Source organism: Podarcis melisellensis, assembly GCF_964234715.1.
Source record: "Podarcis melisellensis genome assembly, chromosome: 4".
Taxonomy (NCBI): Eukaryota; Metazoa; Chordata; class Lepidosauria; order Squamata; family Lacertidae; genus Podarcis; species Podarcis melisellensis.
The window spans coordinates 41600272-41615091 of NC_138531.1; the positions used below are offsets into that span (position 1 = coordinate 41600272).

At 42.5% G+C, this 14820-nt stretch overlaps 2 protein-coding genes and 1 long non-coding RNA gene across 7 annotated transcripts in view; 2 read left to right on the forward strand and 1 right to left on the reverse strand.

Moving 5' to 3' along the window:
* MBTPS2 (membrane bound transcription factor peptidase, site 2) overlaps nt 1–1859 on the forward strand; it is a 32519-nt gene extending 30660 nt beyond the window's left edge. For all 4 annotated transcript variants that reach the window (XM_081909207.1, XM_081909210.1, XM_081909208.1 and 1 more), the window contains one exon: nt 465–1859. In XM_081909207.1, the coding sequence (XP_081765333.1) occupies nt 465–687 (223 nt within the window). In that variant the 3' untranslated portion in view covers nt 688–1859. The remainder of the gene's footprint in view (nt 1–464) is intronic.
* Nucleotides 1739–13910, reverse strand: LOC309368878. The gene is made up of 3 exons (XR_014167942.1): nt 13821–13910; nt 4273–5214; nt 1739–4131 (listed from the first exon to the last, which is right to left on the reverse strand). It is a non-coding gene; the product is annotated as an uncharacterized lncRNA (long non-coding RNA).
* The window catches only part of SMS (spermine synthase), a 43967-nt gene continuing 34976 nt past the window's right edge, over nt 5830–14820 (forward strand). Inside the window, exon 1 of one of the 2 annotated variants that reach the window (XM_081909211.1) lies at nt 5830–6312. In XM_081909211.1, coding sequence (XP_081765337.1) covers nt 6030–6312 — 283 coding nt within the window. In that variant the 5' untranslated portion in view covers nt 5830–6029. Of the gene's footprint in view, nt 6313–13195; nt 13373–14820 lie in introns of those variants that run through there. The other variant, XM_081909212.1, reaches the window with a different exon arrangement.

Here is a 14820-nt window from a genome sequence, read left to right on the forward strand (position 1 = left end):
ACCTTTGATCCTCCAGCTGCTGCTGAACTACAGTTCCCATCATTCCTGGCCATTGGCCTCGCTTGCAAGTTGCAATTCAGCAACATCTAGAGGGCCAAAGTTTCCACAAAACTGGTATATATCATCGCTAAGCTTCTAACTTAAGAACAAGGGGAACGAGGTAGGAGAGTAGGGAAGTTAGACTATAGAGCAAGAGTTTTGAAGGTCATTTGTAAAAAAACCAAACCATTTCATTGATGTTAAGGTGGCATGCTATATCAAAGGAAGATTAAAATACAATGTTTGGTGGAACATCCTGGGTTTTTATGTGTTCCATTGCCAGTCTCTCTCTAATGTGGACAATACAATTCATGTTAAAACAGAGTTGTGTGGTGAAATACTGTGTTTCCAAGGTTTAGACTATATCATACATTTAAAATATGAAAATGCAATCTTGTTTATTCCCCTTAACCAGTTTTAACCAGGTATCTGATTTCCCTCTCTGGAGCGCTGGCTGTGATCAACGCCGTCCCTTGCTTTGCTTTGGATGGCCAGTGGATATTAAACTCTTTCTTGGAAGCTACTCTTAGCACGCTGGTTGTTGAAAAACAAAACAGGGAGCTAATTGGCTTTTTAATTTTGCTCTCTGGCAGCACACTTTTAGCTGCCAATGTGGCGTTAGGACTTTGGGTGGTGACAGCCCGATAGCACATTTTTTGTTCATTTTGACATCTGATAATTTATACTAGGCACATGGGAACTAGTGAAATTGTGTGTGTGTGTGTGTGTGTGTGTGTGTGTTTGGACAAGAAGAACTCAAGCAGCTTCAATCAAATTATGGCACAAGAAAGATTACTTTCCTGTGAGCTGAAGGTAATTCAGGATTAGCACTTGTGATCTTAAAGATTAAATTATTTCTTCTTTAATCATTTGTGAAAACTTTATTGGAAAGGCAGAAGAGTTAGACTTGGCTTATTTAGATGTCCTAGCAAGCTCCTGTATGCTGGAAAACATGCCCTTCCAAAATAAGGGGACAGGAATAATGTTGAGTTCATTATCCTAGCCATCACTACAAGCTGTTATTAGGAGCTAGAAATATTTGTGATAAATGCTGAACCCTTATTTTATGCTTAAAATACATGGTCCTGCACTCTATACATGCAGGAGTTTTGTGGGTGTAGATAGGCATTTTCCTTTGTTTTCATGGGAATATTTCTTCCCCTAGATGAGAGGGGAAGTTTTGCACTGCATTCTTATTCTCTTATTTTCTGTTTAAACTGCATCAATATGTTGATTATTCAAAATATCTTTTTAAAGGTTCCCCACGCCCTTATTATTTTATATTTGCATTTTTAAAATGTTCACTTTAGGCAGATGATTTTACCATGATCCTCTATTTTATCATAGCCTATATTGATCTGAGAAAATTAATGGTATGTTTATGTGTTTTTAATAATTGGTTGGAAGTCTTTTTGAATGTGTCACGGCATAGAAGCAGGATATCAATTTAAATGTAAAAATTATGATGTGTCATTGCTAATTTATACTTCATTGTAAAAATCTGTATCAGATGGAATAGTACTGTTTGATATTCAGAGAGAATGTACATAATTTAGGCTCACTTACTTAATAAGGAGTAAGTCCATTAAGCTGAATGAGACTTCATTTTGAGTAGATGTGCTTAAGATCAAACTGCACAATGAATACTTTGCTGGTTTCTTTAAGTGACCAATCCTACTTTTAAGACTTCAGATGCATATAGAGTTAACATGTTTATTTCTATGTAATGATCTGATTGTGATGAATGTAACCATATAATTAAATGCTTACCTTTCTCTGGGTTTACAAAAATAAACTTTTTTGTTTAGTTAGAAACTCCATTACACAACAGCTGTACATTGGCTTTACAGAAATGTTGCAAATCTATAGACCTCAATATTGATAATTCTATGGCTGGAAAAGTGGCCCTGCAAGGTCAAACACTGAATTTCCCAGACCACAGTCCAGCACAGATTAGAATGGTTTCAGTAGGCTTATGTGTATCATATTTTTGAGTTGGATTGCAGCCCAGTGAATTTATGAGCTTGGGGGCTGACACAAACTATTCACCTTCTAACTTGCTTCTCCCAGAAAAACAAAATTGGAGTGAATTCTAAGGTGGATATTGGTGATCAACAGAGGTTTCTGGTTACTCTTTACACCATAGTGAAATCTGGCTGAAGTTTAATATATTTTCTCTAGACACTTTATAAATTGTGCCAAGCATTTTCAGCTACTCCTGCATAAATACTGAGGTAATATTCAATACGCATACCAATACTGGTGTAAATTACAGTTATTCTGTTTTAGTAGTGGGGTTCCTGCTCATATGATTTAGTAAAATGGTGGAGGTCAAACAGTTTAAATGACAGGGTTTTTATTTTTTAAAAAATAAATGGAAACTCCATTCTTTTGAGACAGTAAAGAGAGAGTTCTCTGCTGTTATGCCATTCATGATAGAACTGCAGCTTTCCTGAAAAACAAAGTAATTAACCTTCTCTCTTTGATTCATAGAGGGTTTTGCAGACAAAAGACACTTTGAAATGGTGTATCTGCCTTCTCTAATAATCTTAGATATTTGACCTTGCAACTCACTTAAAAGAAACTATGTCTGCTGCAGATAGAATGTAATTGTTCTCCTGGCCCCAAGCAGTAACTAGCTATCCAAAGGAGTTTCAATAATTAACTAGTTTCACTAAGCAGTTGACATACTTTGAATAATGCAAGATTTAAAACTGCTTTTCAAGCTTCGATCCTGTCTGCTCACATCTGTGTCACTATGGTGGATGAGGGAAGCTCAGGAGAGAAACTTACTGCAATAGAATCACTGTCAACCAAATGTGCAAACCGAATTTAAATTATGAAGAAATGCTAAGAATATTATGTGAAACCTGTCATCTCCACTGTGTCCTTGGGCAGATTTAAGCAGAACACCATATTTACTTGGAAGCAAGTCCTAGTGGATTCATTGCAGCTTCCTCCCAGATGAGAATGCATGGAGCTTTAAATAATTCATTTCCTGCTGAGAGGCAAGTCTTGACAGTGATCTGATGGCAATCTGCTCTTAATTCCTGCTGTCCGGTACCAGATCTTATGCTATTTAACATGTCCAGTGGTCTCTTTATCACTCGGAATGCCAAAGGGAGAATATTTTGTTGGTCGGTTTTGGAGACAGCTGGGCTTGATCGTAGGGTTTCCTTGCTCCAATAGTCAAGGTTTAAATTACAGGAATACTAAAAGCTGACGCACTATCTGCCCAGATTGATCAAGGTGATTGATTAGCGATAAGAGTTGATAAGTTATCTGTTTCCCCAGTGTTATCTTGGTTTCGTCCCCCTGGGCAAGGACCAGTTTCCAGAAAGTCCCTGGGCTCCGGTGAAAGTGATTGACGAGCCAAGTGGCAATTCCCTTCTTTGGGTTATGAATTTTATGAATCTTGCTAGAGGCAGGAATTGGAATATGCAGCTTTTTGTACTGCTTTTGAAAGGTGGTGGTGCTGGAGGTATGTATGGGGTGTAGAAATATATCCAATCCTGTGAAAGGTTTATAGAGGCTGAAAGGAATGGAATGATTAAACAGCATTTAGTTGGTTCACACTGCCCTTGGAGACTCCAATTAGTCCTGCAGGGTCACATGTGGCTGTTGACCAAAGCTTTGCTTAGGCCTGTAGTTTAGAAATCTGGAAATAACTTGTCCTTTTGCAAAGAGCATTGTGCTTTATTTGTATATGGCTGAAATCTGGGGTTGTTGTTGTTTAGTCGTGTCTGACTCTTCGTGACCCCATGGACCAGAGCACGCCAGGCACTCCTGTCTTCCACTGCCTCCCGCAGTTTGGTCAAACTCATGTTAGTAGTTTCGAGAACACTGTCCAACCATCTCGTCCTCTGTCGTCCCCTTCTCCTTGTGCCCTCCATCTTTCCCAACATTAGGGTCCTTTCCAGGGAGTCTTCTCTTCTTATGAGGTGGCCAAAGTATTGGAGCCTCAGCTTCACGATCTGTCCTTCCAGTGAGCACTCAGGGATGATTTCCTTAAGAATGGATAGGTTTGATCTTCTTGCAGCCCATGGGACTCTCAGGAAATCTGGGGTAGTTTAGTTTTAATAGTGCAGATTTCTTAAACAGTAAAGAGATTAAGGGTTGAATGAAGTTTCGTTCACTCCTCCCATGTAGTCTTTCCCCAAGTAGTATTATTATTATTATTATTATTATTATTATTATTATTATTATTATTATTATTATTTTATTACTTCCCACCTTTTTTCCAAAGTAATCAAGGTGACATGATTCTTCTCTCCGTTTTATCCCCACAATAGCCCTGTGTGGTAGATTAGGCTGAGAAACAAGTGGCTGGCAAAATAAGATAAAAATAAACTATTTTGAAGACGAACAACCAAAACGTCACAATATTGTGAGCAAACTTTTGAGTGTACCAGAGCTCTTCATCAGGCTCAATGGTAAGTAAAGGGGAAGTGGGGAGAGAGAAGGGGGGAAAGCTGGCTTAGTATTGAAGCCATATTGTCTGCCGCGGTAGTAAAAGGTTTGTTTCTGTTGTATAGACTTAGAAGGTATATGAATATCGGGGCATGGCCATGGGGGGTTGTCTTTAAGAGTTCTGCACTTCAGAATTTCCTACTGGAATAGATACACCCTGGAATTAGTTATGTTGATATCTGTGGTTCTGTTCTGTGTGGCTTAGTGGGAGACAACTCATAGGACTGGTAAGAAACACCCCCCCCCCCAGGTAAATTAAATAACTCTTTAGCTTGGCTGTTTGGACTTATGGCAAATGATGGCATATTGCTCTTATAGTCCTCGTTACTTAGCTGCATTGCAAAACTACAGCTCGATTCCCACTTGAAATCTTCATTTGAATCCCTTGTAACTTGTTTCCATATTCATTAAACCCTCAACCATAACCGTCTGTTACAGTTCGTCTTTCCAGAGACATAGATGTATCATTGAATAATGCTCCCCTTCTAGCAACCTTTTTCACTTGGTCTTGTGGCTCCCACATCTGGTGTGATTCACTGAAGCTTTGTTGGTATGGAATTGGCATTTGTTCCAGTATATAGAGTTTTGCAGCATTGTGAAAACATTGTTTATGCTGATGACTTTTGCATCGAGTGGCTTGATCGTTGTTTCTAATCCTTACTTGCAGTACTGCTTCTTGTGGATTGATCTTCCAATCTGATGAAGCTATAGATTTAGAAGAAAAGTTTTGAGATTGTATTAATTAGCAGCTATAGTCAATCTATAGTCAAAGGGCCTCCGCTTACAGTGTGCCGCATAAAAGCTGCAACATACGGGAGACAGAGAGGGACAGTCTCCTCTTTATTTTTGAAAACAGACATTTCCACTAATACACTTCACCACCAAGTGCCTATATTGTATGACCTAAGCGACACATTCCAAAATTCCCTGCAGGGTCACAGATGGTGAATTCTACACAGCTTCACTGGCTCCTTAAAAGTAAAATAAAAAAGCAGTCCCCTCAAGCAGCCGCTTACTGAACTGCATGTTGAACAAACAAAAAGCAAAATAAAATTATAAATAATACAACAGATGGAAACCATTCCCTTTCCCATTTAACTCCTGATCAGCTTTTATCTTGATTTTCTCTCTCTTCCCCCACTGTCACAGTACGCTAAGCAATCACAATTTGCAAATAGTAGTGTAACCACATTCTGAGGAAACCGTTTGAAGACTTTAAAAATATGTGGTAAAGCTTTTTATTTATTTCAAACAGATCTCCACTTTAATGGCTTGTTTCCATACCTAAGAAGTGTGGCAGGCCTCATTTTCAAAAACTGCTGAGTAATTCGAAACATCGTTGATTCACCTGAGCCACAATACAGTTATTGGGGTGGGGATATCACCTCAATAGTCTCTATAGAATTGCACCAATTTATAACAAGAAGAACAAGCAAATCTTAGAGAGGTTAAGAATAATAATAAAAGCTTTCTTTAGCTCTGTTCGAAGCAAGAGGAAGAGCAAGTGTGAAGATAGAGAAATGCTCCTGGATGACAGAGAGAATGCAGAACTGCTCAGCACCTACTTTGCCTTTGTCTTCACCCAAAAGGAAAGCAGTGCCCAACCTGGTGATAACAGAATATATAATGCACAGAGGGAGCAGTACCCTAAAGTAGGAAAAGAGGTGGTAAGGGAACACCTAGTTACTTTAAACAAATTCAAATCTCCAGGGCCTGATGAGCTGCACCCAAGGGTACTAAAGGAGCCTGCAGGTGTCAGCTCAGAGCCTCTGCCTACAATCTTTGAGAATTCTGGGAGAACAGGTGAGGTCTCTGTGGGCTGGAAGCAAGCAAATGTTGTCCCCAACTTCAAAAAGGTGGTGGTGGTGGGGAGAAGACCAAGGTAACTACTGACTGGTCACCTTGACACTGATGCCAGAAAAGGTCCTTGATATATGTAAGCTTGGTGGTGGATCAGGGAAATGCTCTCGACATAGTGTATCTTGATTTCAGTAAGGCTTTTGACAAAGTCCCCCATGATATTCTTGTGGAGAACCTGGTGAAACGTGAACTGGATCCTAACCCTAACCCTAACTGTTCAATTTGTAGCTGGTTGACTGACCAAACTCTAAGCATGCTCACTAATGGTTCCTCGTCATTTGGGGGGAAAGTGACAAGTGGGGTGCTGCAGGGTTCTGTCTTGGGCCTGTTGTTGTCCAACATTTTTATAAACAACTTGGATGAAGGTATGGAGGGGATGCTTGTCAAATTTGCAGATGACACCAAACTGGGAGGGGTAGCCAATACTACCAAAGACAGATCTGGGAGAATAGATTGAAGCACTGGGCCAATACTGACAAAATGAATTTCCATAGGGACAAATGTCCGTTTTTCCACTTAGGAAGAACCAGCTGCACAAATATAAGATGGGGGAAACCTGGCTTGCCAGTAGTACAAGTGGAAAAGCTGTGCCTGGGGTGATGGCCCCCTCAGCTCCCCCCCCCCACCATCCCTGCTTATGCGAATCGGTTGAGGAAATTGGGTATGTTTAGCCTGGCAATAAAGAGACTGAGGGGGTATAATTGTCATCTTCAAATATCTAAATGGCTGTCGCATGCAGGATGGAACAAGCTTGTTTTCTCCCGCTTCTTTCTCCTTGTTTTAGGCATCTCTGGAACAGTGTACTTCTTGGCCTGCTTCCTATTATGGGTCATATAAGAAGAGCACATTATATACTGTGATCTCCCATATCTGCACTAGCTTTTTTATTGCCTTTCATGCTCAAACCAAAGTTAGTAAAGCCATGTATGGTCTTGAAAGACCTAGTGTACCTGAGAAACTTTCTCTAACTCTATGTTTTTCTGTCATAACCTCTTAGGTTTTCCATTAGTGTGTAGAGAGTGCTGGGGTGTTCTTGGTTGCTACTCAGCTGAGAAATATACTCTCTCTATGGAAGACTTTAAAGCCAATGTGATAATCCTGTGGCCCTCCAGATGTTGTTGAAATCCAATTGCCCCAGCCAGAACGACCAATGTTCGGGGGGTGGGGGTGGGATGGGAGTTGCATTCCAGCAACCTCTGGAGGGCCATTGGTTCCCAATCTGAACTTTAAGCATTTATAGAAAGAATTTATGCTGAAATAAGGCTCTCAAAGTGTTTTTTTAAGGCTGTAAAACAAAAAACGACCCCCCCCCAGCAAACACCAATAAAACAGCTATCAATAGAAACAAGACTGTGCAGACAGGAAAGAATTTGTAAGCAAATTAAAGCAGCTGCACTGTAATAAGGTCCAAGTCCAGGCATCTTCAAGTGGTGTCAGGCTTCTTTCCAGCTGGCATTTGATAGCAAAGGCAGGGAAGGTTATGAGGGTTGGGCTCTTCAGGAAAAGCTTTATATATACACATCCCAAACATTTTAGATGGGGAATACTACAAATTACGTTTCAAAAGACCCAAACCACCTAATTTAATTTTGATTCTTTTATCTCTCATCATAGCATAAGTAAATGCTACATTTTTATTGTTTTAATGGGCCCAAACCATAATGAAGAAGCTTCCCAACGTGCTTAAGCCAATGGCACTTCATGTAACAACATGCAGTCAGAGCTGTAACAAATCAGCAGAAATGGTGAATGGCAGAGACATGTCTGCTGTGAGCAGGGCCTGAAGCCTTCTTCTGGGTCACAGCACAATTATATGTGCCTTTTAAAATAACAGCCCTGGAGCCATTTTTTAAAAGAAAATATGCTAGTCTAATGTGCTTCCAAAGTACAGTAATATATCAGGCAGAAATAAATATCCAGCGCTCAACTGAACTAGAGTTTTAGATTTTCAGTTGTGCTTATAACTACTTAACAAGGTCTGTAACAAACTGATGCACTTTTATCATTCCAAAACTCTGTTAATTAAAAGCCAAGACTCTTAGGGTCAGTTGGGTTCGCATGAACAGCGGGTAAAACCTTGTCAAGCTTCTGGCATATTGTTAATGAACAAAGCGACTTTCAAGGTGACTCTACTTGAACAATGCAGTTTTCTGTCAGTTCGTTTTCAGGGTGAAAGGTTCATGCAGGCCCAGCCTTAGGCATTTCTGAACAGGTTTTTCGCTGATAGGATACCAAGTGTAGCACCTACAAGACCCATGTGCATGCCTTGAACCCCAGAATGTTCATATGGCAGTTGTAGGATAAAGGTGCCAATTTTTCCAGGAAGCAGGTTTCTCCTATCTGACCCCTAGGTTTCACACCTCTGGTCTAAGGAATTGTGGATCAGAAGGTCTGTAGCTCAGTGGTACAGCATATTATACTATATGTGCAACAATATATGAATATGGGTGCTCACAATAATTTATTTAGGGGTGAAGGGTAATGAAAAACTGAAGGTTTGGAGTTTTGCTTCTAACAAAAAAAATGAGAAAAGTACCTGCATGTTTCCCCTTGTATCTCAGGTTCTACAAATGCTAGGAACTTACTTTTTTAATAAATGAAACCTGGAAATATGGAAATTATGGTGCTCGCTTCGGCAGCACATATACTAAAAATTGGGAATTATGATTCATTGTGGGGAGGGAGAGTCAGCTCCAAGTTTGGTGGTTGCCCAGGCAAAGGGTCATCTCGGGGGGGGGGGTGTCTCTGTCAGCAGGCCCTGGCAAGCTTATCAATCAATCAGTTTATTACAGTCATAGACCAGCAGTCAGAGAATAGAATATTAAGTGGATAAAAAACAAAACTGATAATTAAAACAGATAAAAACTAAAAACAAATAAAACATTCAGTTAAAACAACTGTAAGAGCGCAAGCTTATCTAGCTGGTCAAAATGGCACCAGGCAGCTGGATCTAGCTACCCTTTTAATTTCCTACAATGATCAAAAGTTAAAAGGTTCCTGGTTCTAGCCCTACCTCAGAGTGCTGGACTAGAAACAATGTTATGGGTGTGTGTGTGTGGCATGGAAAGCATCATGGTGGACCTTGCAGCAGCCCAAGGATGCCAAGTGCTGACGCCACCCCTGCAAGAATGAATATTGCATGAGTTGTAGGTGCCAATATGTATTACTCACTAATGGCAACGTCTAAAAGTATGTTATATAGGGAGTCTTAAACATGCACAAACAAAGCCTCATGGCACATCTTGCAGAAGAGATGTCTTGATTTAGAAACTTGCTAGTTGTAGAAATATTTACTAGTGCTGTTTTAATATCCCTAAGCCTACAAAACCACGTTGATGCAGGGCCTGCTCCGACACTATTAAAGTTAATAGAGGTCTGCTTATTTATTTCCACTGCAACATAATTACTAAAGTGCTGATTATGGAACTGTTATGCCTTTGACTTCAGTGAAACAAAGCCAGCTTCTCTGAATACACGTACCTTCCACACAGGATATGGTGTGCATAGTGATTGCATATGTAGCAAGATGTTATACTGTGTACATATGGTAGTATGCCCAGATGAACTATTTAAGGTCTCTGCGCAAAGGGCAAAATATTATTATTAATAATAATACTAATATTTATATACTGCCCTTCAGCTTTGTAACTCGCAGGATAAAAGCATTTTGCAGTTCACAGAATAAAATCACAAAATAAAGAGTTAAAACAATAACACCCCGCCCCAAACATTTAGAAGGCCATAGAAGGCCTGGCACCTAAAGGTGTATAATGGTGCCTGGCAACCCTCCCTGCAGAGAACATTCAAGAAATGGGGAGCCAACACAGAAAAGGCCCATTCTCATTTTGCCACCTTCAGGACCTCTTGTGGAGGAGACACACCAAGAAGGGCTTCAGATTATGACTGTAGAATTCAGGTTGGTTCATATGGGGAGATGCAGTCCTGAGCCATTTAAGGCTTTATAGGTACAAAACCAGCACTTTGAGCTTAGCCTGGAAGCTAATTGGCAGCCAGTACAGTTGGCCCAGGATTGGCGTAATACGCTCAAACTGTCTTTCCCTGGTGAGCAACCTGACCACTGAATTCTGCATCAGCTGAAGTTTCCAAACCACCTTCAAAGGCAGCTCTACATATAACGTGTTGCAGTAATCTAACCAGAACATATTGTTAAGTGATGGTGTATATACAGGGTACATGTACTAAACCTTCTTTGTGAACTGGCCCAGTGCCACACATATGTATTGCCCATATGTATCATAGTTCTGATCTAAATCAGTGTGCAAAGTAAGAATAAAGTGGGATAGGATGCTGTCCCACTTCTTTTCAGGTCGATTTAAACCCATCCCACTTGGTTACACTGAGGAAGATCACTATTTTTTTGCAAAAAGCCACCAACAGTGCCAACCTATACATGTTTACCCACAATAGAGTCCAATTGTTTTCAGTTGAGTTCACTCCCAAGTAAGTGTGTAGGACTGCAGCGTTACAATGAAATGCTGTGCATGACTCACAAATAAGCTCCATACATACCCTATATGGGTATAGGATTGCAGGTTGAGAAGGCAGTCCTATGCACACTTACTTGGCAGAAAATACTCAGTGGGATTTATTCCTAAAGAATGCACTGTAAAAAAGAAAGATTTCACAGCTGACACTCTTCTCATTCCCCCACCCCCTCCACCCCACTTTGAGCACTGGACTTAATCCAAAGCTACAATAAACAAGAGTTTGATAGGTTGTTCAGTGCACAGCAACTGTTGCGTAAACATGTGCAGACTTCTCCCTTCACTTAAATGACAGGGGCAGCTCTGTCCACTCACAGGCATAGACACTATAGTGAATACCCATATGTGCACAGAGGCTTTCTGTGTGCATTCAGTAAGTTCTGGCTGCATGTTCTTGTGTGCCTCTAAGTCAATGTTATGTGCAAATCAATAAACCAAAGCTATGAGACTCTGCTTTTTTTTGCTTTGCCGTGTAGAGGTAATGCGGTAGGGATGGGGATGCTTAACCTTTCCCCCCACCCAGTTACTTTTCCCACAAACTGACTGTGGAATTCAAGATACATGTTTGTAAGACTTAATTTTTTAAAAAGCTTTCTCTGTGGAAGCTGCAAAAGTGGCAGGTGAAGAAAGTGTTAAGTTTCTGTCCTCACCCTTTCCTGTTTTCTGCACCAAACCTTTTATTTCAATTCTTAGACAAGAATGCAGCTCCCAAGAGTACTGTCATAGCTTTCTAAAACAATGTTGGAAGTATTCCTCAGTGATTAGATTCAGGATTTTTTTTTCAGGAGGGAGGAGCAGCCTTCTAAAAGCTAAGAGGGACAAAAAAAGATTGATAATAGCGGAGGCCTGTTTTGAGGGAGTAGGCTTGGAAGGAAAACTAGCACTGTGTGGGCACAAATAAATGTGGCTTTCAGGGATGAGGCACACAAACATTCCACACCAAAGGGATAGAGGATTTTAGGAATGGCTGTTCAAAAGAAAATCATTGGATATGCAGGAATAGACCATTTAAAATAGGATCTGTTTTGTTGTCTTAGTTTGGATGCTGAATCACCTCGTTTCTGGGAAATATTGTGTTAGCATTAGCTCTTTGATTTGCTCATTATGCTGGTTTTGCAGTAGCAGTTTCATTTTTTAAACTAACCCAGTTGTGAGAGTGGTTCAGCACAATCCTAACCAAGTCTATTCAGAAGCAAGTCCTATTAAATTCAGCAGGGTTTACTTCCAGATAAACAGGGTTAGAACAGGATTAGTTTGGGCATTCACTAGTCCCTGGTGGGCCTGCCATACCTGGCCAGTATGTTGGGTAAGTCACATGCTGTTAGGCTTTGTTTTCAACTTCACAGAAGGAAAAGATGGCAGATTTTCCTTTCTGTGTTACAGGCTTATGACCAGTAGGCCTGGAAGTGTATATTTTCTGTTGGAATTAGGTTAACTGCTGTGGTTGGGTGGCTTACTACCAAGTAGAGCTTTTCTCCTACAGTTGCTGTGTCCCCCTATGAAAATTCTGCTCAACAAACTTTGTTAAAACACCAGCTTTCAAGCTACTTGAAGCTCATTTTTGGAACTGGTTGCTGAGTAATTTCCAAAAGCAGGAGGCATGAGGCAACCACTGAAACTTCTACAATTCAATGTGCCCTATCAAACAAATACGCACCCACATAGTAACCTAGATCTCTATTTGAACATGGGAACTTCTATTTTGTAATGACTGAACATCAGAAATGAAAACGCTAAGTAAAAAAGGCATGGGGGCAGAGATAAGGGAGCTGAGGGTGAGAGGGGCCATGGGGCTGGGAATAAGGGGCTGACCTGGTGTTAGAGTACTAGTGTGAAAATCCTAATGGGCTTGGCAAGGAGTCCTGTGCGATTCAAAAGCTTGCACTCTTTTCCTCTTGGGAGCTTTTAAAATAAGTTACAACAACCCAAGCTTGGGCAGTTTCCTAGTCGTCGTCGTCCCCCACCAATAGCTTGTTTTTCTCCTAACCCCCCCCCCCCAACCTGACAAGCAGCTTTTGGGCGGGCTTGGCGAATGCAAACCGCGAGGCCGTTTCAGCGGCTACCGCCTTAGCAAAGCCCGCCTTGCTCACACAATAGCAACAACTCCTGAGCAAAGCGCCTGCGGTCCCGGGGGAGGCGGCCGGGCGAGCAAGCAAGCAAGCAAGGCGGCGAGCAAGCAGCGAGGGCGGCCACCTCTCCGTCCTGGCTCTGAGGAGTCGCAGCCAATTCTCTGCTTTTGCCTCCCTCTCCCTCTCCCCCCCCCATCGCCGACTCATTCGCTCCCAGCCAGGCTGCCCCTCCCCTTCGGGCTCTCCCCGCTCGGCGGCAACCCCGGCCTCAACCCCGCGTGCGTAACACACACACACACACACACACACGCACTCGGTGGCACTCGCAGCGCAGCAGCCACGGCCGCTCCACCAGGCATGGCACAGGGCTCTACCTCACTATGGCAGCCGCGCGACACAGCACCCTCGACTTCATGCTCAGCGCCACAGGTGAGGCGCCTCGCTCGGGGTTTCCCCTGCCCACCCTAACCCCGGCCGGCGAGACCGACCCCGCGCTTCCACCCTTTTATTTTTCGGGGGGGGGAGGGAGAAGGAAGAGGCTCCTGCAGCGAAGGAAGGCAGAGTGGCTGGCTGGGCGGGCTGGCGCCGTTGCGGTGCCTCTCCTCTCTTGCACAGCCATGGCTCGCTGCTGCAGGCCCGAGCTGCTCCTCTTTGCACCGTCAGGAGCAGCCGCGGCTGCTGGGCGCAGGCCACTGCCTTTGCTGACTAAGCCGCGCCGGGCGCCTTCCCCTCCCGCTGACCCCCGAAGCTGTGCCGCACATGCCCGCGTTTCGCCCGGGCTCAACCGGGAGCCCTTTTGCCGCCAACTTTTGCGCCTTCAGCCGCAGCCTTCGGCCTCCCCATGTTGGGATTTCCCCCTCCCGTATTATTTTCTAACCTTCGTCTTTGCAGCTCCTCCCCTTCATATATGCAGATTCCCTGAAGCTCAGCCCCGCTCTTCTGTTTCTCCAGCCATACAGATTTCTTCGCCTCCCTCCCCCGCCGCATGTGCCTTATTTCTCTCTCTCCCCCCCCCCCTCCACCGCATGCAATTTCTCTCCATTCATTTCCCTGGGCACAGGCACTGATCGACACTCTGCATCCGAAAATAGACCAGCAAGGGCCTTTTTCGATTCTCTGTCTCCGTACCGTCCCCCCCCCCGGGGGCACGCTCTCTTTGCATACATAAAAAATATTAAATTGCTTGCCCGTGCTTGCAAAATTGACTTTGTAACTGGCTTTTGAAAAGTATGCGCCTGTGAATTTTCGAGGAAGGGATGATCGTGCACGCCTTGTAGTCGCATGCGTGACCTTAATCTGTCCCTTAGGCGGTGACTTTTTTTTTTGCTTTTGCAGCTGTGCTGACAGTGACGAAGGTTATTCAGCTTATTTTCTCCAGTAATCCTGATGATTGTGAAAGGAAGTGATCTATTGATATGGAAAATCGGAGCCCAGGGAGAAAAAGTGGAGTTCAATGGATTGATATTGGGGAAGGGCCTCTGTGTTAATGATAACTTTTTCAAAAAGGGAGGAAAAAACCTAGCCGGAAATGAAAGATCAGGAAGTGTCTTATATTGGGAGTCCTCTGTTGTTAAGTTGCAAAGAAAAGAAATCAGGAGCGTTTTGTTTTGCATTCCTCCAACCCTTATTAAGGGTTAAAAGGAACTAGCTGTGGAGCTTATGACCATTATTCTCAAATCTTTATTTGGCAATTAAGAGTTTACTGCCCACATAGTTATTACAGTAAATTAGTTTATAACCTGTGTTTCAGATGTTCGGAACAGTTGAGCTATAATGATTTTGAAAACCCTCTAGCAGCTCCAAAAGTGGCATTCAGTCTTTTGAGCATGCCAGTTTTAATGGCATTTGGGAGGATGGTCAACCCTTAATTTGCTACC